At 47.1% G+C, this 24,809-nt stretch overlaps 1 protein-coding gene across 5 annotated transcripts in view; it reads left to right on the top strand.

Annotated features, from left to right (window-relative positions):
* The window catches only part of LOC128895404 (regulating synaptic membrane exocytosis protein 2), a 66,743-nt gene that overhangs the window by 32,054 nt on the left and 9,880 nt on the right, over positions 1-24,809 (top strand). For 3 of the 5 annotated variants that reach the window (XR_008461785.1, XR_008461783.1, XM_054157953.1), the window contains exons 8-21: positions 2,605-2,812; positions 3,678-3,941; positions 4,677-4,724; positions 6,179-6,443; positions 7,011-7,262; positions 7,669-7,854; positions 11,386-11,415; positions 13,422-13,572; positions 13,762-13,928; positions 14,017-14,192; positions 14,481-14,718; positions 15,653-18,765; positions 19,391-19,570; positions 23,185-23,395. Coding sequence is in view for 2 of the 5 variants with exons in the window: in XM_054157953.1 (XP_054013928.1) it covers positions 2,605-2,812; positions 3,678-3,941; positions 4,677-4,724; positions 6,179-6,443; positions 7,011-7,262; positions 7,669-7,854; positions 11,386-11,415; positions 13,422-13,572; positions 13,762-13,928; positions 14,017-14,192; positions 14,481-14,718; positions 15,653-18,765; positions 19,391-19,570; positions 23,185-23,395 (5,489 nt within the window). In the remaining 3 variants the exon portion in view is untranslated. Of the gene's footprint in view, positions 1-2,604; positions 2,813-3,677; positions 3,942-4,676; positions 4,725-6,178; positions 6,444-7,010; positions 7,263-7,668; positions 7,855-11,385; positions 11,416-13,421; positions 13,573-13,761; positions 13,929-14,016; positions 14,193-14,480; positions 14,719-15,652; positions 18,766-19,390; positions 19,571-20,701; positions 20,859-23,184; positions 23,396-24,809 lie in introns of all 5 variants that reach the window. The other 2 variants (XR_008461784.1, XM_054157954.1) reach the window with 2 other exon arrangements.

Here is a 24,809-nt window from a genome sequence, read left to right as displayed (position 1 = left end):
GACGCGATCGGTATTGCTGACCGACTTTTCGCGTCCCGTTCCGAGGGTGAAAATATCTCTCGATCGTTCTCCTTTAGTTTCTACAATTACCTTGCGTCTTGATCACGCCGGAGATCGTTTTCCCGCAACAGGAACGAACGATTACCCGCGCGGTCACGAAATCGCGTGCACACGCGTCGGCGATACTCCCTCCATCCAACAACCCACACTTCCCGACCACGGATCATCGTTCGATAAATGGAGGAAGACAGGAAACTTGGTGGAAGGCCGTGTTCCAATTATGCGAGGCAAATAAGCAAGATTAAATTCGGTTCGAGTATAAACGGACGGCAATCGAGCAATTTATCTGCTGACGGATCGTCTTATGTACTTCTTCGACGAAATCAAGATCGGCCCTCTGTCGTAGACGGGCTCTGTGATTAAATGTAATTTACCTTTCATAGGAAAAAAATGATCCAACTGGAAAGTTTCCCATTGACAAACGGTATCAGTCGAATGCCGCTCGAAATTGCGGCGACGAACATGCGATCGCAGGAAAGAAAATTGCGTGTTCTTTTGCCCGTAGGCGTTCGTTTCAACCGTCTCTGTAACGCGAAGAACTTGCGTCACCCATTTGGATAACGTTGACGTAATATCCGTGGAAATTTTACGCTTTCGTTTCCTTCGAATGTCGTTTGTCTATCCTCTCTTATCTGGTCCAATATCGTCTTACCGTTTCTACGAGGTATTTTTCTGTTCTTATGCGATTCACTTGGCAACAATTTACCTTGTCAATTTTACGCTGCCTCCAACTGCTTACTCCCTAAGGAAATAGGGTAGGGAAAAGCGTCGAATCGAAACGTTTTCTTTCCTGACCGCGTGTCAGCTGCCGGTCCATAGAATTTCAGCCGATTTCATGAGCCGCTGTCGATCCGAAACGTCCAATTAAAGAGGCCGAAAGGTTGTTGAGAGAGAGACGTACCTGGTTCATAATTAATCGAATTGGAACACGGCCAAAGGATATCCGAAGCGGCGAGTCTCGACGACCTCGTTAGACCTCGTCGATCGGTTTCGCGGTGTCTTTCGATAAATCCGCGACGTCAGCAACACCCCGGAAACGAAAAACGGATGTAATTGGCTGCGCTCTGAAACGAACTAAGGAAAACACCGGGAAATTCCGGTCGAATAGCTGCGAGCATTTCACTTGCGCGTTTCCGAGGGCGAGGAAGCTTAAACGAAAAAAAATTGCGTTCGACCGAAATTCGTGCTTAAGTTCGTAATGAAGAACAGACGCTTCGAGCAGCTCCGTTTACCTCGTCCGAATTTAACGAGCGTTCTTGGAGGAACTTCGGAGACGTATTTAACTTCGTTAGTAAAATATTTAATTACGACTATTTCACCTGGGGACGGTAACCGTAGAACGAAAACAGGAGAGAGGGAATCTTGCCGGGCTCGCGATACGAACTTCCTTTCAATCTCTTAATTAGAGCAAATTGGAGAAGAACGCTAGATAGTAAAAAGGATTGAAACGACGCACCTCGATAGCTTCGAGCAGCCAATTATATCGAAGTTGGACAATATTTTCGTAGAGCAGGGCTGAAACATCGATTTTGTTATCGGGGGCGAAACTTTAAGTACTAACGGAGAAGTCGGAACGCAAGCGAAGGAAATATTTCCAGTAAAATCAGTCTCTCGCGCAATTAACGGCAAATGTGATATCGTAACGCAACCACAGATCGACACGATTGGCTGGAAAACCGGAAGGAGGCGACCCCTCTCCCTAAAGTAGATCCACCAGATGAATCGAGTCGCTCTTCGACAGAGAAACTTCACTTCCACGGTTTTTTTTACGCAATCTGATTGTGATCACGCAGCTGTTGCATGCCTGAAACCAAGGAGACTTTGGACATTTGGAGTTCGAAGGGACTGATTGTTGCTTTTTGCTCGTGTGCTCGTCGAAAGCATGCGTAGGAGCATGAATTAGTGACTATTCGTACTGTTTAGACACGCATTAAGTGTAAGCTTTCTCCTTTGTAAAGCTTTATCATTTTATCATATCTCCACCCTAGAACTGTTAGATTCACATAGTAGCGAACGCTTTTTTCGTTGCGAGGATACGCGAATTCCAACAATTCGTTTTCAATTAATCCGTATTCAATAATACAACGATCGACTCGCGATTGTACAAGTCGTTCGCGTATCCTCCTTGTGCCCATCACACTATCAGGAAGACTTATCATTCTCTTCGGCTTTCTTTTTTTCGTCGCGAGTTACCCGCGACGTTACCCGCGAGAAAAATATCCTGCGACTGGTAAGGGAAATCGGTGCAAGACGCGCTAGAAATATGTTGCGAGAGATAAACGATAGAGCGCAGGATATATTTCCAGGGACGTCAGCCTCGAAATCATCAACGTCACAGTCTGTTCACGAATCACTTCCATAGCGATCGATCTTTGCCACGTCAGAAATTTGGAAATCGACACTGCGTCACGATAGTTTCGATCGAGTTGTGAAAACATCGAAGTGTCGATTTCGAAATTTCGCGTTCCCCCTCATTTCATAAGAACGCGACGCTCAGATAATGAAACGAAAGAAAACAAAATCCATTCTTTCCGCGCTTCGTAGCATCCGTTACCCTGGCAAGTGAGCAGAGACGGCCTGAAGTTCATTGGCCATATGGTGTTGCGAAAACAGCCCGGTTCCGGATGCAGTAGTAGTATACTCGGGCTGAAAGTCGTCGGCGGAAAGCTGCTGGAGAATGGCTATATGGGCGCTGTCATCGAGAAGGTCAAGGAGGGTAGTACTGCCGAGATAGAAGGTCAACTGAGACCCGGTAAGACGATAAATTTAACTCGATCGTCTAGAACTCACCCTCTGTATCCCTTGTCCCTTTTAAAACAATCGCTTTTGTCGATCACTTTCCATGCTTCACTTACCTAGTCGATAAGATTCCTCAATGTGTTACTCATCCAGCTTTTCAGCGAAGATAACCGATTGCTTCGTCCTTTAACCCCGGTGCAGCGTTGTGCAGCTGTAGAATATTAAAAAAAAAAAAAAAAAAAAAAAACCATGAAACTTTGAGTTAAACTTTTACTTGACGTCTTTTAGGAATTCATAGATATTCGCTATAATATAAAAATGCACAATTTCTTCGAGGAGGTAATGCCACTAGGGAAATTCCAGATCGGCGCTTAATATACCATTTTAGGCTTACCAAAAGAAAACTGAAGACAGCTTAGATAGCCCAATTCGCTCGATTAAGATTCCAAATTATTTGTAATTTTGAGTTGCTTAACTTTAACAGCTCGCTCGTGGAACAACAGCTGTAATCAATTGGGCTATCCAGGCCGTCAACGAAACCTTCGCTCCCGAGTCTCGTAATCCACAGCGCCGGCTGTTTATACGATAAAGCAATCGCTTGGCAGCCGTACGATTCGCGAAAAACAATTTAAACAGTCGGAAAAGACACTCGATCCAATCGTGCTGGCCACGAGCATCACCCAAATCACCAAGAGCAAGAATCACAGCGTCAGGATATTTCCTTGGATCCGTTCGATCCATAAAATCGTCCAACCCAAACCCCTGTCCTCTCGGTCGCGTTCGCCATCAAGAGATTCCTGTCCGAAGTAAATAAATCCCTCGCGTTCCCGTCCCTGAGGCGATCCAATAGGAACCGACCGGACACTCGACGATTTCAGGTGACGAGGTGATCAAGTGGAACGGGAGGTCCCTCCAGGGCAAGAGCTACCGTGAAGTTTACGACATCATCGCCGAGTCGAGACATGAGCCTCAAGTGGAGCTGGTAGTTTCGCGGAACTTGTCCGCGACGACGGCGCCGGTGACGATGCCTGCGGGGCCGACGCCTTCGACGCCGATGGCATCGAGAAGGATGGCTGCGCAGACCCAGTGGAGACAAAAGCACCCGGAGACGATTCCCGGGCCGCAGCAACCGCATCACAAAGGTGACTATGCGCTCCTCCCCTCGTCTCCGTTCTGTCCTTTTCGTCTTGTTTCTACCTCGAACACGCTCTCAGGATTTGCTCTCGACCGTTCTCTCTTCTTCTCTGTCTCTCTTCTTGCCCTCGATACGAGTTGTAGTGTGTGTACACCGCCGTCGCTGACGGGGATTAAAAAGATAGTTTAAACTTTAAGCTGTCGCAGAGCGTAAGCGTAACCACGTGTTTAGAGGAGACGGTAGAGAAGGTAGACAGTGTCTCGCGATGCTTCGAGTACAGCGTACTCGGTTGCGATAGATGACACTTAGGATGCTATGGAATTTGTGAACGAGTATCGTAGTTGTTTTAAGGGGTGCGTATCGTTGTTTCGCAACGAGTACGCAACTTTTTTTTTACCAGGGCTGAACGTTGACCGACGAATTTTGAATCCTTCGAGAGTACAATCGGAGAATGTTGCTTTAAAATGGTTTAATTAATACTACTAGAACGAAATGCGTCGTTCGACGAATCCCTGTACGCGTATCGTGAACGTAGTATCACGTAGAATAGAGAAGTTTAGAGCTAATTGTGCGAGATGCGATTCACGCGGTATCCTTCGAAACGGTGCAGTCGTGAGACACGTTGCCTTAAATCGATCAATGTTCGCCCATGAACTTTGACAAACATCGAATCTCTCTATCGATAAGTAAAATAGACATAAGTACAGTTAAGCCCACTGAAAGCGACGCAATATTGTCACAGATTATATGCTTTTTCGTATTCCAGGTCTTAAGAAATATATTCTATGGGGTAGGCTTCAAATTTCTTAAATCTCGATCCCAAGTAATCGATGTTTTCCTCTGCCCAATAATTTATCGTATTGTCTCTCACTCCCTCCCGCCCTCACACACTTTTTCTTGCGATGGTTTTGAGAGATACGCGATACGGAAAATGGTAAATGAAAGTATTTGCCATTTTTGCTGAACCGAGGCAACGAGTAGTAACCGTAACCTCTGTGCACAATATCGAGATCGATGCTGAACGATCGACACGCAAAATGATTTAACGACTGTTATCCCGCTTTGTGTATTCCGTCGATGTTACCGTAGAACGTAGACAGTAGTGCTAATGCACCCCTTGCTAACACCATAATATTTACGAACATAGTTTTATGGGAGCAACAACTTAAGACAAGTGACTCTTTGTACGAACGTTTAATCGCATTTGTGTCGTTTCGTATTTCTCCCCGTTGGAAGGATCAACCATTTGAAAGCCTTCTACGTACGGTGCGTCATTTCGCAATTACCTATCTCTAGGCATTTGCATCACGCATCGAAAGCTGCATCTTTGTAATACTGGTTAAGAGATGTATTTGAACGACGATCGTAGTCGTTGTTTTGCTAGTTTCAGCAATACTTTGACTACTATTTTACTTTCCTCGACCACTCGCAAGCGATAACGAGATCCGTACAACAAGTAGGAGTAATTACAATGCGAAACAGTATTTTTTATAATTTGACAATTAGCTAGATGTGTTGTTTTTTGTAATTTGTGTAACGACTAATGCCTTCAGGGTCCGAACGAAGAGAATGCAACACTCCTGATGTGTATCGCACTTGCGACCCACGCCGCGGAGTATGCGTTTAACGCGGACGCATATCCGCGAAGTTTTATCGCATCCACGCTAATCTACCTGCACTCGATGCGTTACATTTGACTTTGAGCAGCTCGAGAGTACCCTGCACGTAAATTGTGATATCTCCCAAGGAATGGACGTATCTACCCAGAAATTCTATTACGATTGGCAATGAAGGGAAGTGACGGGTTTCGGAGAGTCTTGTAGTGATTCGATCGTTGCGCACGGTTTACAGAATGACGAGCATTCGTAAGTTTCAACGAAATTAAATTAATCACTGATGAAACAAACCGTCGAATCACTGCAAACTAACGTGTATCGTCATCGATGATTGTTACCGAATGTTTCAAAACGAAGATTTTGTTATCTATTTCTTGCATACCTTGTATATTTCCAAATCGATCCCCGTAACCCTTATCGTACTTTGCAATTCTGTATCCGAACAATTATCTTTCCAAATCGTTTATCTACGTTGTCCCTAACGTAACACCTTTGTTCCCTAAAAGAGTTTTGTCCATTTTGCATCTGTTATGACACCCCCTTTCTTCGTAGTCTATTCAATCATCCGAAAATCCCATATTAACCGAGAGAATCTAAAGTCTAGATGGCACTGAACGATCACTTGCAGAGTTATACGACGCGAGGCGCGAGAAACCTTCGGTTTTAGTGACCTCGCCTGGTTCACCGGATCTGCACGCTCAAGGACGCGTGAGTCGCCATCGATACCCAACCGGTAACACAAACGTCGGGGGTAATCTACAGGTGAAGGTGGGCTTTGATCCTGTGGCGCTTCAATTGATCGTCACGCTGGTCTGTGCGGCCGGTCTTACACCTAGAAGTAACCGCCAGCCTCGGAATCCCTACGCCAAGATTTTTCTTCTTCCGGATAAGAGGTGAGCGAACGTGACTACTTCGGACAGTACGCGCACTAGACTAGCAGAGTGTCACGAAGAAAGAGCTCGGAGCTGTCGTCGTGTTTCCCGAAGAACACGACGAATCGTGTTTTTCTCTCTTGGTAGATAACATCGCGCGACACGGTGTGAAATCGATGAACGTTACGCCCACGAATTTAATGGTTGGCGAGTGTCTGTTCCAAATCGACAAGAAACTCGCTGTGTTTTCGAGCGCGATGTCGAACGAGTACGCTAAACCGATGACGCGTCGGTACGTCTCGCGCGCATAAAAGTTCAAGTTAAAGCTGTCGTCTTTCGAAATGAATCATTTCCCCAAGAAGCGGTTTCACGAGCCAAAAAGATAGCCGTTGAGTTTGGCCACGTTGCCAACAATTCCGCCATTCTCGAACTTCCCCGTGCAGTTTTATTTTCCTGTTCTCTCCCACCCGCGTTCCCAACGAAAACTCTTTCGTTAATGCTCGACATCGATCGCGGTATCGTCCCCATTTACGTATCAATTCCACGAACGTATCGGAGCGTAAACTGTTTGTCGCACTGTCGATGCAGCGAGAAGTCGAAGCGACGCACGAAAACGTTGGCGAACACGAACGACCCGAAGTGGGATCAGACCTTCGTTTACAATGGGATCAGGAGGACGGATCTGAGGGAAAGGGCGTTGGAGATCACACTCTGGGACTACGGGAAGTACGACGCGAACGATTTCCTCGGTGAGGTCGTCCTCGAGCTGGCGACGTCTATGCTGAACGGGGAACCAGAATGGCATCCCTTGATCAGCCACGGGGAACACCGGCACATTAGGTATGCGAATAACGACTCGGGGCGTAGATTAGGACGCTTCGTTTCTTTATGGCTTTGGTATGAGACACGATCGCTGTTACGCAATCATTTGCCTGTTGCAACGACAAAACTAGAAGAGATTAGAGATTGCCGATTGACGAACACTCTCTGCGCTTGTTACCCGCTGAATGCTAACGTGCGAATTCGCCTAGAGCTTTGAGAGGAGCTAAGCGGTAGGCGACAGTCGTTCTCGAACATTAGGCTTAGGGAGAAGGAATCCGTCGACGGCCTTGGATATCCCGAATCGGTAGAGCGGTCGTTCGGCGTACGGATGAATCCGAAGATGAGCGATCCGATCGGCCGATTCTTTTTCTCCTAAGGCTAGAGAAGAGCGGTTAGCGTGAGATCTAAATTTCGCGTTGCACAGATACTATCAGGAGCCCGATGACATGGTGATAACTCCGGTGGACTGCCATCTCAGTCCACCGTCGACGACGTCGCGGCTGAGCGACTCTGACACTTCCGAATGCGATATCATGGACTGCGACGACTCCAGGGAGCAAAGGAGAACAGCTGACGGTGCCAGTATAAGCAGTATCGGCAGTTACTCCAGGTAAGAGGATCCTTCGAAATCTCTCTACGTCGCGTTCCGAACCTCTCCTCGCGTTCCTATCCACCCCCTCCCGTCCGGAACGATACAATATATACTCGGAAGAAGAGCGAGCTATTTTCACGAATGATGCAGCGCGGATATCCGCGACGACCAAGCAACTTGTCCGCAAATTGTTTAATCCGTTTTCATCGTCGGTTTCGTCTTTGATTTCGACCTGCGAATACGCAAGTCCACTGCCAATGGTGACTTTGAGACCACCTAGTTTACTCTTGCATCTTGAAATGTGCATTGGTTAACCAACGAATATAATCGACACAGAATCATAATTAATATCGCTACATTCAATTTGTTCGATTCTTCGTAAAGAACGTTTCCCCAAGAAACGTTTACGTAATTGCTCGAAACGTTTTCTTCCAAAAGAATTCGCAACCTTAATTTTTATCCGCGACGTAGACCCCCGTCCCATCGCGTCGTTCGACTTCTTCTTGTACGCGCGAGCATATGTTTACCACAGAGGTGGTCTCAAGCTTACGCTCGGTAACGTAATCTACAACGTTCGCGAGCCAAAAGAAGTCCTACAAAACTGCCTCGTCTCGATTTCTGCGAATTAATTATCGGAGCATTTCGAGCTGTCAACGAAGAGACGCGAAGCTGTGTTGTGCAAAGTTCACGCGCGTATTTCGTTCGGAATTAACGTATTTAACCGCAGGGTGCAGCGTACCGGTGTCCTTGGCCGACAGGACTCGTGTTACTAATCTACCAGCGTTACTATTCTCGGCTTAAGATCCCGTTTACACGTCTCGTAACCGGCATCGTAACTGCCGTCGTAATGGTTATTCACCCGGTAGCGTGCAACGCGGTCTTAATCGTCAATAACACGAGGCGTCGTTGCTACTCGAGATTATCCTGGATTCGGTACGAACCGTGAAATGTTTCTCCACGCGTCTTTCTTGCATCATTGGTTCTCTTCCGGCTCGTTGATGGAGCACGGCTGGGTGTCCGTAAGGGATGGTCGAGATCGATCGCACGACCTTTCTCACGCGTTGCTTTGATTTTCGCGGAAAGAGGATCATTTATTCGACCACGTACGACAACGTGTTGCTGGCCCGATGTTTATAATCTTTCGTCGTACTAGTCTACGAATGGGCTTCACTCTGTTCGGCGCGCTGGTTTAAGGGAATCGAGTCTTCGTTAGGCAACTTCGAGTCCCATGGAAACTCTAACGGAGTGTTTCCCGGCGAAATCGTCGTAGTGATCGATGATCGTCGTCGATCATCACCCGCGGCCTGTCTTTGTTTTTCAACGAATGATTTCTCACGGAGGGGTGTAAAGCGTCTGGTGCGCGCAGCTTCGAGCCGAGTATCTCTCTGCTTAATTACTCAAAATGTCATCGAAGCCGATACCGTACGCGAAACTCCGACGATCGCAAAAAGGGGATAGCCCGAGGTTTTTGTGTTCCGTACGGAATGTGGCGTCGCTAAGACGTAAGGCCGTCGACGACCACAACGTCGAAAGAGAGACGGAGACAATGGTGGAAGGCGAAGGGTAGAGAATAGCGGATTGGCGGGGCGGGAAAGAGAATTAGAGTGAGATAGAAAAGGAGAGAGGAGGCCGAGAGCCAAGTTATAAAACTGGGCAACAAGCCAATTGACATGCCAGTTGGCCTGCAACCACCGCTGGCTGCGGAAGCCAGCCCCTGAACCCGTATCCATATTAATATTCCAACGATGACGTCCGATCGTTATTTGTGAGTGCAAAGTGCTTTCCAGTGAGGCTTCTGATCCTTTATTTTCCACGACAAAAACGGACTGCCGGCAAAGTGACGGGGCGGGGGATAGAGACGAAACGAGAAGAGGGAAACTCGGTCTCGCTACGTGACCGGTGGGAAACGAGGAAAAAACGTCGGAATGAAAAAAACAAAGAGGATCGGAATGGAAAGCCCACGGCTACGAACAGTGGTAACCACGTCGGACAGCGTGTCTAAACAAATCCACTTTGAATGCAACGCTTAATAAAGTTTTTATCGTTTGCACGGGGTTTCCGTGCAATTCGTGCAATTTCCTCGAATTTAGTGTCCTTCGGAGTCAGTGATTCGCGAAGCACCGGTCACGTTCCGAAACGAGTTAATCGACTTCCTTTTGAATTCGAGAAACCGTTGCTCGAATCCGGTAAAACGTACTCGCGAAAAGTGTGGTGGGAGGGGGACGATCGAGTTTATCCGTGCACGCGAGTGATTAGCAATCTCCACGCGGGAGAAATTTTCGTGTGTCGTGAATAAGTGTCTGGTGCACGGTACCCGCGACACTTTTGGATTACCCGTGTCACCGATTCAAAGGCCAAGCAACAACGAGGATGCGAGGCGCAGGAGTTTACCACCACCTCCCTGTGCCGATGGAGGGAACGTATTTTCAAGAAGCGAGGGCAGATCTTCTGGCCTCGAATCCCGCCGCTTTGTCCTGTTCGTCCGTCTTGCTCTCTCGGTTACCATTTCCAGCACTAATTGGTCGAGCCTTTGTAAATTTATTCCACGGATGATGCTCTGAATTCAAGCTGCGCCCCTCGAGTGGGTTCTAGTCGCTTCTCTAGAAAAGTAATGCGATTGCCGGAGCCGAGTAGGGACGGGAGGGTCGAATGCTCGCCGGTCGCTCGCTTTCATTTGTAATCAATCGCCTTATCTCCGACCCTCTTCGATTCGAGGGTGCTCGAATAATAATAATATCTGAAAGTTCCGCGAGCTCGTTGAAAATTGCACGACACAGCCACGAATACGAAGGAAAGTTGCGAATCTTTCGTCGAAAGTTCCGCGAAAGCCGCCTCCTCCTCGATTCCCTCGGGCTACGTTACTTTAAATTTTTCATCGAACGTCTCGCGCGCGGCACGCGAGAACCGACGCGGTTCGTTTCCAAAGGGTGAGAGAGACGCTCGACACGCCTCGAGGTCGGGTTTGTCGTTCGATGTCGTGAATCTGTAGAAACGATTCGGAACGGCCGCGTGCTTCATTAATCCACGTGGCCTCAATCTGCGTGCCGTTGACCAATTTTTTCTCTCTGTTCGTTCTCGCGACCCAACACCCGCGAAAAAATCCGCGTCAGAATAATTGAAACGTTCCGATGGGGGAACTAACCGCGAGGCGCGCGGATATTTAATAACCTTCAATATCGCCTAACAGGATTATTCGGAGGGGTTTCACTGGTTACATTAATAAATCCATCGTCCAAGAGTCGATTCGGCGGTCGCAACGTGTCCGCGAGATCAGATCACTCTCTTTTCTTACGTCAGCCGCGTTTCCTCGATTCCTCTTTCGTGGAGAGCGTGCAATTGTCACGATTCACGTGTACGAAGGAACGAAGAATCCTCGAACCTATTGGCGTTCGATATTTTCTCGACGACAGAACTAACCGATGAGCTTGAATTTCAAAGCATTTTATTTGACGTGAAACCCGAAGTTGAATAATTTCGCGTTGGCGCCGGCCAGCCGCCTCGTCGAATTGATTTCATTTGTAATCGTGTGCTCTGTTATTTATTTTTTAGGTTTCATAATATGTCATCAAATTATAAGCGGTACGGTCATTTCAACTTATATTTTCTCCTCTTTCACGAATCACGCAGTCACACGTCTTGCATTCTCACAGCTAAGTTATAGCGTTTTCGCGCGTAGATTCGCGTCGGTTGTACTACAAGTATAACCGGGAGACACGTGTTCGATATAGAGAATCGTTCGTATACCGACCCGTTCTTCCAATCGTTAGATCGTTGAGAGCGCACGAAAGGAAGCATGATGGAAACCGCGTCAAAAGAGACGACCGCGCACTTGTTAGACGCCGCGTTGTATTTCCAATTCTCCCAGTAAAGGACGGACTAATGATGGCGCACTCGTACGTCATCGTTAGAAGAGAAACGACGATACAAGCGTACAACAAAATTTCCGAATACCGTTCAACGTTGATGCACTCGCGACGCAAAGTCTGTTGCCCCATTTAGAAGAAGGTTCACAGAAGCAAATCCCTTTTCGCAATGAACGTTTTCTGATGCTTCGAAGGAGCGTTCCGATGTCTCGCCAGATTTGCAGTTAGCGATCGAAAATGTTGGCGAGACATTGGAATATTTTTCCAGAAAGTCACAGACAACGTGTGAGAATCTTTAACGCTAGGTTTACGGAGGATCCAAGTTTTTTTCAAGGAAATTTAGGATCGTTGCGTGGATAAGAGTCAGGATAGTCGGCGATTTCTGTAACTTTCAATGACCATGCTCCGCGAACCTAGTGACTTACAATTGGTCGGGTTGCAACGCGACTTGCTTCTCTGTCACGCGTGCACCGACAGGAAACAAGTTACCTGACGAAATGAAATTAGCGAGTCCTGAGTTGTGACGGTCGTGAAGACCATGCGTAAAAAACAGTGTCTCGTTTCTCGTGGTAGCCGCTGCCAACGGATCGAGTCGCGCGAACGACGTATGTAGTTGGGCGCAGAGATGCAGTAGGTCACCGATCACGTAGGCACTCGTAGACGTCATCATGTCATCGCTTCTCGCATCTCCCACGTTCACGTTTATGAGACTTAGATTGCGATAGGACATGGCTTCTAGAACGCTTAGTGCAACGCGACGCATCGGCCGGGGTGGCTCCATTCCTTCCTCGAGGCTTCATCCGCGCGATTTTGGGTAGCATCCAGTTCTCCTGGACCGTTTTCCGTTACTTCTGGGTGTTCCGTTGCCAGGAACCGGGACGATGACGGTTGGTTTTGTTTCGTGAGGTTCGCGCGCGATCAATCGTCCCGAGACGACGCCGACGTTCCGTTACGCGTTTGGCTCGGCTGATTACGGCTCCGAGCCGCGAGTCTCCATTGTTTACAGCAGCCAGCTTTTCTTTAGCGGGATAGCTTCTTGGCAACGGAAACGTCCTTCCATTGTGGAGGACACCACGAGGAGAAGGTCCAACCCTTCTGTCTGGCTTCATTGGCAAGTAAATCGTAAAGATAGCTACTCGCGGATCGCAGGAATATGCATTTGCCCTTTGCAGATCGAGCGGTTTGCGAGCGGATCACCGCGGAATGAGGTAATAAGTATTGCCGTTGGAAATAATTAATTCCGTATTCACGCTAAGATTAAAGTTGAACTCTATGAAAAGAAGCAAGTAGAATTTTTACTCATCGTTGAGATTCTGGCACCGTTTGCACGATACGACGACAAAGGAATAAATTGTTCCAAGGGTCAATAGTTAGTGTCTCAGTCTGTCCACTATCTCTCTCGCCAAGTAGGATGTAAATAATTTGAACGAAAGCTTGTTCGCGCGAGAGACTTTTGACTATCGATCGCGGGATCCTCCCAAGTAGTAGAACTCGCATCCTCTGTCTTGGTTTGTCGCTTTCCGAGCTCGTTCGTGTGTTGATCAAAAGACACGAAGAGCAACGCAACGTAGAATGCATATTTGATATAAGCATCGCCAATGAGAACCAGCCTGGCCGCATGCACTCTGTAATCTAGCGCGAGATCACAGCACTCGCCCCATTTAACGTGTAAGCAACACGACGATCACTAATCGGCGAAAAAATGAACGCATGCTGGAGCAGCCACTATTCTAGTCCCCCGCCGGAAAGGGAGCTCTGCATCGACGGGGAGCACCGGAGTCGAAGGGACATGTCGCCGCAGGGGCGTAAACGAGCCGCTCTCATGAACCGTGACCAGCCCGCGTCTATATCTGGCTACCAGACCTATCGCAAGGTGAGCCGTTACACAATTCCGTCAACTAGATAGTTCGACGAGCAAGTCGTGAATCTATGTAGTTTATACGCCTAAATAGTGTTATATATCGTACGACAGTAAAGATTTCGGAACATATTAACGAATTCGCGGCGTAATTGATTTGCTTTCCCATCGAATACAATTTTCATCAATTTCTTGAATTCTCAGGAGGATATTCACCGAGGAATGATGAGTCACAGGTCGCATAGCGCAGCACCTATGGACTCGCCGAGCCTTCGGTATCGAGGAAGGTCTCAAAGTCCCACCGGTCATCGGTCTCTGTCTCCACCGGAACACAGATCCATGCCCTACTCGCACGGTTACGTATCAGCCAGGTATGAACTATCGCAAACTTGGCGATTCTTGCGACGTGGACGAAAATCGAACGACAAGGGCCAATACGCTATCGTTTACGTGTTCCAGATTCGGTTCGAGATCAGCAACGGCTACTCCCACCGGTTCGCCGAAAAAGAGACAGTTGCCTATAATCCCGGCAGCTCTGAAGGAAAGAGCCGCTCAAGATCTCGAGGAGCGAGCTAGATTCATGAGACACCACAATAGACAGGTGCACACAACGTACAGGAGTACGGGCACGGGTGGTAAGTCCCTTTTCTTTTAAGCTTATCAACTCAAATATGCGCGATTCTTTGCAAGGTTTATCGCGTGGGTCTTACTTTAGGTGTATTATATTTTTGGTCTCTCTCGTAGGCAAGAGGTTTTAAAAAAAGTAAATACAGTCATCTCTCTCTCTCTCGATAGGGCAAGGTAGCAATTATTTAGATTTCTACACACCCCTAAAGTGAAATCGACCTACTACGATATAACTTGTCCGATGAACATACATCCGTCGAATACGTATACTAATGGCAATGATTTACATTGTACAGGTTGGGAAAGACACTATAGTGGCTTGTCGGACTCGGATCTTCCTTCGATAGATCACGATCCGTTGTCTTTGCCGCACAGTCATGCTTACCGAATACACAGAACGCAAAGGGGACATTTGAGTCCGGACAAAGACGTACTTGGGGATCTCGGAGACTCCGATATGGAGAGTACAGCCTCCGTGACGAGTAGTGCCTTCAGTACGCAATCGGAACGACCACGTGGTTCCAGAGGACTAATGTGAGTATAGTTCGATGTCTAATGTATAATAATTTCGAGTCGTTGACCTTGCATTCAAAGTCAGTGTACAGAGCAAGACAAGTTCCATAGAAAAGATAATATCCCTTTAGAGGAGACAGCCATCCACTGTACCAGCTCGATACGACACTTGGCTATTACCGTGTTACTTTGATTTTTTGGTGTATTATCTTGTTCGTGTACGTTTGTATTTGTCATGATCACAGTTCACTCGTTCGGTATAGCGTAATCCTCGTACGATTTTAAGTTAGTTATCGTTGCGTTCGCTGAATGACCATGTACATCGTGCACAGAATGGAACATTTGGTGGCTTACCTTCTCATCAACGATAATCCCTGAATTAAATGGACATTGCCGAATGAAATGTCACCCCGTAGTTGCACTATTCATTTCCTCTGCCTGCTTGATAGGTTCCCAGATCCTTTCGCGCTCTCTTCGAGGTTTCTACTGTTAGTGGCTAGATTGCACCTCCTATGCACTGTGTCAATGTCCATTTAATATCGCCCCATTCTAATAAAGCAGGGATTAGTGCGTGGCGTTGGTCGAACGGCTAGGTGTACCTACGTTTCAACACGTCACTGTACGTATGCGTGCTTTCACCAAAATACTAATCAATCGTCGCACGTCCTACAAGACAACCTGCATTTCTTTGTTCGGCGAGTGACAATGCAAAAATTCGCAGGTCAAATTCTCTATACTGTTGCTTGTAAAAATATGCCATACATAGAAACAGAAAAACCAAAAAAAAAAAATTTCACAGAAAAGTAAAGCGAAGAAACGCGTTCGATCGATCGCGAACGTGCAAGTAGAGTCATTTTTTTGAAAGTAAATAAATAAAAATTGAAGAATGGGCTCACGAACTCGTTATGTAAACCGCAGAAGCGCTAAAACTCTATATGAAAAACATTGTTTGCAGACCGACAGTTAAAAACGTTTTAATACCCGGTGTCATATCCCCTATGCCCCTGCCCCCTAGGCGCAATAGGCGCAGGCACAGACTTAGGGTACCCTGCAGCGAATGTCACTGTCCGAACAACAATCCCACCAAGCCCAGGAGCAACAACCCCAGCAAGCACAATCCCACCCCGCATCCCCTCGTACGGAGCAAGTCCGCAGTGGTGCGCTCGTTGTACAGAAAGATGCGTACGCCGTTCACGAGGTCGCAGACCGTCGACGAGAACATGCTGAGATATTACAGCCCGGAGACCAGCGAGTACAGCGTCTCCGAGGGTTACATACTCAAGCCAGAGGAGCTAACCGGTAGCTCGAAGAAACGTATACCGGAGATATACGTTGAGGATTGCCTTCAAGTCGACTTCAACGATCGTCTCATCGACAAGTTTCGAGACAGATACTCGTCGCCATATCTTCTGGATTCCGGTATGCGTAGACGGTCGCGTAGCTGGCAGGACCGTACCGGAAGAACCGCGAAATCTAAATACCAATTCCTCGCGAGAGGCTTACACGATTTTACGGACGACGTCGGCATTAGAAATCTAGACGTTAGCTTGCGACCGCGTAGGTCTTTTTTATTCTCGAAGGCTAGGAGCTTCGATTACGACGTGCTGCACGACACCTATTCCGACCGTTACGGTTTCGGTCTGGGCGCCGGTTTACTCTCGCGAAGAGCAAAGAGCTTCGAATACGACACCATATCCACCAGCAACATATTCAGCGACGACAGTCTGAGAACGGCTAGAAGAAAGCTAAAGAGAAACCTTTCGATCAACGATGCCGGATACGGCGATAAAATACCCGCTCTAGGCGATCAGAGTAAATCGTATTTCGACTCGAACGGCGACGACAAGGTGCCCAAGAGCCTTTTCAACCGGGAAAAGAATTACGATTACCTGCTGAAGCAGGATCACAAACCGTTCTACGGCTACGGCGCTCAGTTCTGTTGCGACGGAACGGAGATTTACATGCCGCGTTTCGATAAACGAGCCATCGGTTTCGCCGGCACAGGTAAGAGTTACCGATACAACCTGACGGGCGAAAAGTCCTTCAGAGGCGACGATCGGATCGGTCTCAGAAACGTTCTCGGCAGGGAAGACCCTACCAAACGAAAGTACATAGACTCGATGTTCCAAGAGCACGATTCTACCTTTGACAGAGATATATCGGAGAAACGAACCAAGAATCTGGACAGCGGTATCTGCGACCCGGCGAACGAACACATCTATTGCAGCATCGACGAGGCTCTGTCATCTGGCGAGAATTACGGCCAGGAAGTAGACATTAATTGTTCCCCGCTTTGCGCGGCATCCGATCTAGATCATTACGACAATCAAAGAATCGCCGGTCGTGCTCGCAGACGAACGAAAAGCAGCGAATCTTACCTGGAGAACGGATACGACGGTTACGACTGGGACATCGAGTACGACGAAGGGTTCGTCGACAGAGGGAGAATCGACGATTACGATCAACGATTGTACTCGTACGACGACATGAACGTTCAGGTGCCGCGAACCGATAGACAGACGTACGAGGACGAGTATTACGATAGAAGAGAAGATACTCGACGTGGCAGCACGCGTAAAAAGAGAACGTGCCTGTATGTCGACGACGAGTACCGTGCCGACGATTACTGCGATTATCGTTCCGCGGATGAGTACGATTATCAAACGCACAGTGGTCCCGAGTGTAGTCGCGCGGACCAATATCACGATAGCTCGATGCCGCGAAGGAGACGAAGGAGAAGCAGAAGAGGAAGCAGAGAAACGAGTATCGGGATCTACGAGAATCTGCCACCGTATAGAGAAACGAGCGTCAAGCACAATCTGTCCGTGCCGAGCTATAACGAGAGTAAAAGAATGATGCTGCAGCGTGCGGAGTCGTCGCCCGTGCTCCGCTCGGACGAGGAATTGAGCTCGTCCGAGAGAGCCGAGAGGGCGAAACGCTTGTACCGTCGCAGAAGAAACAGCAGCTGTCCCGAAGCCAGAGAGCTACGTTACTACGATCCATCGAGAAGAAAAGACGAAGAAAGAAGCAGCACGAACTTCGTTCTGGACTCGGACGAGGACTTTGGCTCGATGGAAACGGTCGTGTGCGCGGATTGCTTCCGTCAGAAGAACGATACCGGCGCTGCTCGCGATAGTACTAGATCGGGATACTACGAGACAGAACAGAACGTTTACGCAGACTCGAGGTACGACTACGGTGTCGATCAGCCTTGCGATTGTCCAGAAACGTGCGAATTAGCTAGGTCGGGATCTCTACGGTCGTCTATGTATCGCGGTAGGCGTAAGAGTAGCTGTCCAGAGTGTCGGGAGTTAGCGATGTCCTCCGAGTTAGGTAGGTCTGGGTCGTTGTCACGTAAGGGCGAGGAGAGGAGGCCGTCCGTAGAATCGAGGCATAGGTATCGTAGACGAAACAGCAGCTGCCCGGAGGCTAGGGACCTCGAGCTCCTCGACAAGAGGCAGCAACAGCAACCCCAGCAGCAAGGCCAACAGCATACCGGCCAGCAACAGCAGCAGGGTAGTAAGAGGAACGTAGCGATCAGCGACACCCTCGAGTACTACGAGTACTCGATGGAGAGCGAGAGCCAGTGCAGCGAGAACTGCGGATTTGGCCCGTGCGATCCGCGTAGGCCCCGTAACCGAGCACCCCGCCCCGGTAACGCTAATTCAAGTCTCTTTGATTCCCAAACCGCTACCTCCGACACTGCTAAAAACTACCACCCACGGGCCGTCGATCACCACGAAACCTCACGAAACACGAAACCATCGTCGCGCGACAACCTCGACGAATCCGTCGTGGTGTCAACATCCCCGTCGTCGTCCATCCGGCGGCGTTCGCGGAAAAAAATTGCCCCCGACGACGACGCCAACGAACAACGACGTCACGTCGACTCGCGGGATCGTCGATCCTCCTCCATGCCCGAAAGCAGCGAGTACAGCGGTCAGTCCAGCTCCTACGAGAAGACGTCCAGAAGTCAGGCTGCCGATAACGAGAACGACGACCATGGCAAGAGGGGGCAGTTCGCCAGAAGCCTTAGCAACACCGACGCGCCACCAGATGATAAAGTTGGTAAGCCATCCTTTGGTTCGGAGCTCTTACTATCTCGGTAGCTTCGCACAGGCGGTATATTTTCTCCAAAGTCGGCCTATACGAAAATAATTATATCTCCTGAACAAATTTTATCCTGAAGCTGGATAAAATTTCTTTACCAAAGATGTAGGATGTTTTATCTGTTGCGATAGCTGCTTTTTGGACGAGTTGAACGACCCGATACGTACACTCATTGTACAATAGGTCTCGCATATAATGATGTATCGTAAACGTATCTAGTGTATCTGTTTGTCTTCGCCTCGTCGCGAGTCGTGTACCCAAAGTCGCTGCATAATTCGCTTATGTCTTTGCGGTGTGAGTCGTTCAACTCGTTATAAAGACTATATTTCGAAATCTCCTCCGCTTTCAAATCAGTACTTTCCATCCGAAACAATTTTCCAATACGATGCGTTCCCTATAATTGGATATCCCGTAGGTATTGTTTTGTGAACTAATCGTCTTTATGTTTTACCAGTTACAGAAAGATCGGTAATATCTTGGTCTCGTATCTTTTCTTTTTTCTTATTCGCCTATTTTATACGTTATTTTGATCAATCGCGTCACCGATTACCGCTGTTATGTTGACGCGACTTTCATTCTTCAGACGGTAGTTTGAGCGATACGGCGATCGGCTTGAACGTCGAAGACTCCTCGAGGAGAGGTCGCAAGAGCTCGCCCGGGAGTAAAAGCGGAAGCGGAAGTAGCAGCGGTGGCGGAAGCGCGGTGCAGTATCAGTCAGGTCTGGGGAAGAAGAGTAACAGCACCAGCCAACTGTCTGCCACAGGTAACACATCGTCACACTAGTCGTTTCTTCCAATTTCACGTTTAGACGTTGCGTGTCGTGCATTGTTATCTATTCGCAAAATTCGATTACTCGTCTCGGTTACCAGAAACCGATTGTCTCACGCGTCATGACTATCTTAGCGCGATAATCTAAACTACCATCTCTGTCTTATCCTTACGTCTGAATTTAGTCTGTCTCTTTGTAATATATCGATAGTCCCTCGAGAACTAGCATAGCATTTAGCTTAGCGCCATTAGTAAGTAGTTGCGGCGTGCTCTCGCTATGCGTATCATTGACCCGAATGTGTTTATCATTCGAATAAAATCTGTTTGTCGAGGATATTAAGGAAGCATCGATAGGAATTAAATCGTCGGTTTGTTCTTTCGCGATATCCGAGTCGTGATAGAGCAAACGAAACGAACGTGCAGGTTCGAGGATTCTTTGGTGGAATGTAGCGTGTTAGAAAAACGATATCAAGAGCACGCCGTAGAAGAGCAAAAAACCCAGTAAACGGGGCAGTATGTACATTCTAATCGTATTCTTGTTTTCTCCGCCATCCCTCCTCATCTCTATCCGCCTCTCTTCGACATGAACACATTCACACTTTACTTCTACCAACCAACCATCTCTCGACGCTGGGGACCACCATTCACGTCATCGATCTGCACCCACCTGCACGATTTCTCATCGTGGCGGGCTATCGTCGCTCGCGCGATCGTGTCACGGGACAACACTCGACGCGGATCACCCCGATCGATCGCTGGAACGATCGCTTACGGGTTAATCAAAAACCTGTATCGAACACTCAAAAAACACCTCTTGTGTCGGAGGATAAACCGAATACGCACGTTATATATACGATGCCGTATTATACGAAACCACACACATAAAAACCGACACCGAATACTTGAACTACATTACACCACTATTCTACCGTGCAACCAACATGAAATACAACCACTACTGCCAATACTACTACTTCTACTACTACTACTACTATTACTACTACTACTACTACTACTACTACTACTACTACTACTACAATCACAACAAAAAAAAACTGTATCACGTCACGCAAAAACCATAACATACCACGTGCGTCTGTTGGTGGTACATGCGTGGGCGACGAAGGACGAAAACGGCGGCTAGGATTCGGGAAGAAGGGCAAGTCGTCCTTTACAGTTCATAGGAGCGAGGAGGTTTTACCGGAGGACACGGCCAGCGGAAGGAGCGGACGACAACCGAGTTCCGCCAGCAGCGACGGCGAGGGTAGCGGCGACGGCGACAGGTCCGAACATCCTGCAAATAACAACCCTTTTACATATTTCCTCTTTTTAATTTCATTTCTCGCGAGCCCTTTTCGTTACGTGGGAGCGAAGGACGCGACGTCATCGGTGCAGGATCCTCCTCGAGTGTCGCTTTTTTCTTTTTTCTTTTTTTTTTGTTTTATTCGCGATCGTATTCGCCCGAAAACTTTCTCGACAATTGCCCCCTATCGAATTGACACGAGTAAGATTCTTTCAAAGAAGGTTCGTCTGGGCTCTCGATAACGATATTCGCAGTCTGCTTTCGATTTCGTACCGACGCGGCGGACGCGTTGGTCGTCGAGAGGATGTCGAATGTATCCCCGACGCGGAGAATCGAGCCTTCGGCGAAATGTGAGTACCAGTTGCAAAGAGACAAAATTACAGCAAGAAGAACGAGAGCGGCGTGATCAGCCTGCGACATTTTACAATATGACAAACAACAACAATAACGAGACACAAAACATAACTTTTTTAGAAGAAGTTGTGCTTTAGAAAGGGGACTGTGCGAGATGCTCGTGACTATAGTCGGAAAATACTCTCTTTGAGACCTTACATTTAGAAATTAGAGAACAATCTCGTTCGACGAAGACAGTATTTTGCGAGGGTGCACGATTCCCGGTATAGTCACGAGGCAATTCTCCGCTTGTCTTCTGTTGGCGCTAGATCGTAGAGACTGTTTCTACGTAGTAGCGATGCGTGACTTTTAGAGGAACGTTTGCACGAGTTTCCTGAGCTGTATCGCAAGCCTCGATGAATTATCGTCAAGTTATCCCGCTACTTTCATCGATTCGAGTAACGAAAAAAAAAAAAGAAATACTCGCATGGAGGAGTACATTGAAAGAAAATCTGACCACAGTAATCGAAGAGTTTTCCGTTAAACCATTCGACTCGAGAAGGAATACAAGGCTGCATTTGCGGCTCAAGAATCTTACGTATTAGCTGCGCAAGTACATTTGTTCGTGTCGGGCTGTCCTATTCGTGACTGTAGAATAGTATCGATGCGAGTTGATGCTGGCAATACGTCGCGGTGTTCTGTCTGTTTTGTACAGCTTTTGGAATTTTAGGTGAAACACGTGGTCAGCTTGTTGCGAGCCTCGGTTGTAGCCGAGACTCCGTAGACGGTAGGTAAGTTGACCACTTGATTCGTTATTATTTATTATCTTAGAAGCCGCTGTTGATACGTGCTTGGGGTGAGGCGTCTACTCTACCCGTTACGGCTTTTCATTTCTTGATGTCTACAAGCGTTGCAGTGTTCTCATGCGCATATTTATACACATACCCGTGTGCACACGCATACAAACACACACACATACACACACAGACAGACATATATAGACATACACAAATATATATATTTCTTACAGTTACCAAGCAAACAAATTCGTTGAATGTAGCACACAATCTTGTACATTCTGCCTTGCGGACACCTCTTACGTATTTCTTTTAAACAAATTTCGCAAATAAATGATTCGCGTCTGTACGTAAGTCACGTGTTCGAAATGTATACGAAAGATTCGTTTAGATGTAGACGTACGTAACGAACGGGTTACCAAGCGTTACAATTGATCTCTGTGTACGTACGATACACGAATATTCGTGCGATATTGTCGCAGCAAACGTTTACGACAACAAAAACAGATAGACGTGACGTTTATTAACGGATCATTTCGGGATTCCGCTATGACGCTTTCTGCGCGCTTATGATTATAGGCGCAACGATAGAAATTAGTTGGACCTAATAGCCGAAAAAAAAAATCAAGCTTTCGAGTGTATTCGAATTTCAAACAGCCGTCGACAGTGCATCGTCGATAGAAAATTGAGTCTGAAAACGCCAACGACAAACGTACGTTTCTTTTGCAGGCCACTCTATCCGTTGGAATCGTCACGGACGTCACCGAAATCTTGACACTTGAAACCATCGAGAGTCTGTTCCATTTGTCGATTAGTAATTTACCAATTTAAGCACACTTTCTTTTCTCTTTGCCTTTAACCTTCATCGACGATCATTCACTGTGTCCAAATTTCATCCAGATGTACATGTGTCTTCGCGAGCCTCTTTCTATCGTTCTGTCCGCCGTTCGAACGACCGATGATCGATGCTCGCGGGAACGACAGAAGGGGAGAAAGAGGGAGAATGTGTGGGCATTTTTGATATTAGAGGGAGAGAGAGTCGTGATTAGTCGAAAGAGAAACGCACGACGACCACCTGGAGCTGGATGAGAGAAACGGCTGCGGCAGACACGATGTGGAAAATCTCAATGAAAGATTATAGTTTAGCGGTTGTTTCTTGTTTGGTTTACAACGCAGAGTACGGTATCGGCTGGATCTTCGTCGGAAGTGGTAACGCGGAGGCACGCGCCGGTTTATCGAGCCGGAAGCGCAACAGCACACCGAGCACCATACAACGTTCCGAGGAGATTGTACCCTATCAGCGCTTTGAACCCGGAAAACAGACGGGATCAGCGGCCAGTGACACAGCCGGAAGTCTCAACTCGATCTCTAGTTCCGAAGGAAGCTCGTAAGTAATGGCCCCTACCGGCCGATTCTGACCCGGAACTGTGAGACTCCTTGTTGTCTCTTTCAACTTTTCCTTCTTCTGTCTCTACTCTCACACACTCTCTCTCTTCTCTCTCTTTCTCTCTTCTCTCTCTCTCTCTCTCTCTCTCTCTCTCTCTCTCTCTCTCTCTGGCTTTGTCTCTGATTTAAAAGTTGTTCGTTGTTTACGTTTACAGCAGGGTTACTCGTAAGACGACTTTATTTCAGTTACTCTTTCCCTTTTATTTTACTTATAGTTCAATTGTTAACACATGTAGACGAGGGGCGTTGAAATTGTCTTCTATGCTTTGTAGGGACATTGCACTCTGAACACTGTCGACCCTAGTGGGACATACAGTGAATGTATCTGGTTGCTGTTGGTCAAATTACATTTGAAACTCACTGGAATATATGTTAACAAAAAATGAACATCACTTGAGCTGGAACAAGTTGTCCCTTCTTATCTGGTTACAGCCTTTGATTTATAGCCAACCCTAATTTAATACAACTGATTGCAAAAAAAGAAACAAATAGAGGCGAAATAGAAACGATCGAAATTGTTAAGCGATACTCGAATTCTTTATTTTTCTTTCAATATTTCATTAATACGTCACAGGGAAGCAGCATTTAACTGACTAAGTGATACTATTGTGAAGAAATATCGGCAGTTTTAAAAGATTTTTAGGAGTATAATTCGATGGAATGGATTGGATTAACCCTGCTAACAACTTTATTTTTGTTCGCCCGTCCTTCCATCTCTGTTTCATTACCTATTTACCTGTTTCTTTCGATCCCTCTGTACTCTACAACAAACTTTCTACTGTTTGTGCGCAGGAAATCGCGAACGTGAAACGTCGATCGTTTTATCTTTCAACGTGTGATTGAGTTGTATGCCCAGCATCGATGTACATTGTCTTGCTCATTCACGCTTTGCCCCTTTTTTGCGACAAAAAAAAAGAAAAAGAAAAACGTTTACTTTTCTCTGTATCCTGTCGTATCATTTCATTTTCACGCACTCGTGTACGTCTTCTCTCATTTTTTCTTTCGATCTTACGAAACACTCCAAACTGTGCATTTCGTTACAAGAGAAAGGAAGAAGCGAGAAGACACATTTTATCGTAAATGTCACTCATCGATATGCTGAAAACACTAAACAAATATTCCACGCTACGTCATATAATTTTTATTTTTTTGGTCCATTCTTTATCTGTATCTGTGTATATATATATGTATATATATATATATATATATTTCTTTTCGTTGAGTTTAACGTTATTTCGATGTCACGTGTCGCTGCTATCATTCGTTGTCGGTGTTGTCGTCGTCGTCGTCGTCGTCGTCGTCGTCTTGGCTTACTGCTTGGCTAAAGTCGAAGCTCCATTGTACGTATGTCACAT

This window comes from Hylaeus anthracinus, unplaced genomic scaffold, assembly GCF_026225885.1.
Source record: "Hylaeus anthracinus isolate JK02 unplaced genomic scaffold, UHH_iyHylAnth1.0_haploid 5, whole genome shotgun sequence".
Taxonomy (NCBI): domain Eukaryota; kingdom Metazoa; phylum Arthropoda; class Insecta; order Hymenoptera; family Colletidae; genus Hylaeus; species Hylaeus anthracinus.
The sequence above is the reverse complement of the archived record's forward strand: the minus strand, read 5'-3'. Positions and strand labels throughout refer to the sequence as shown.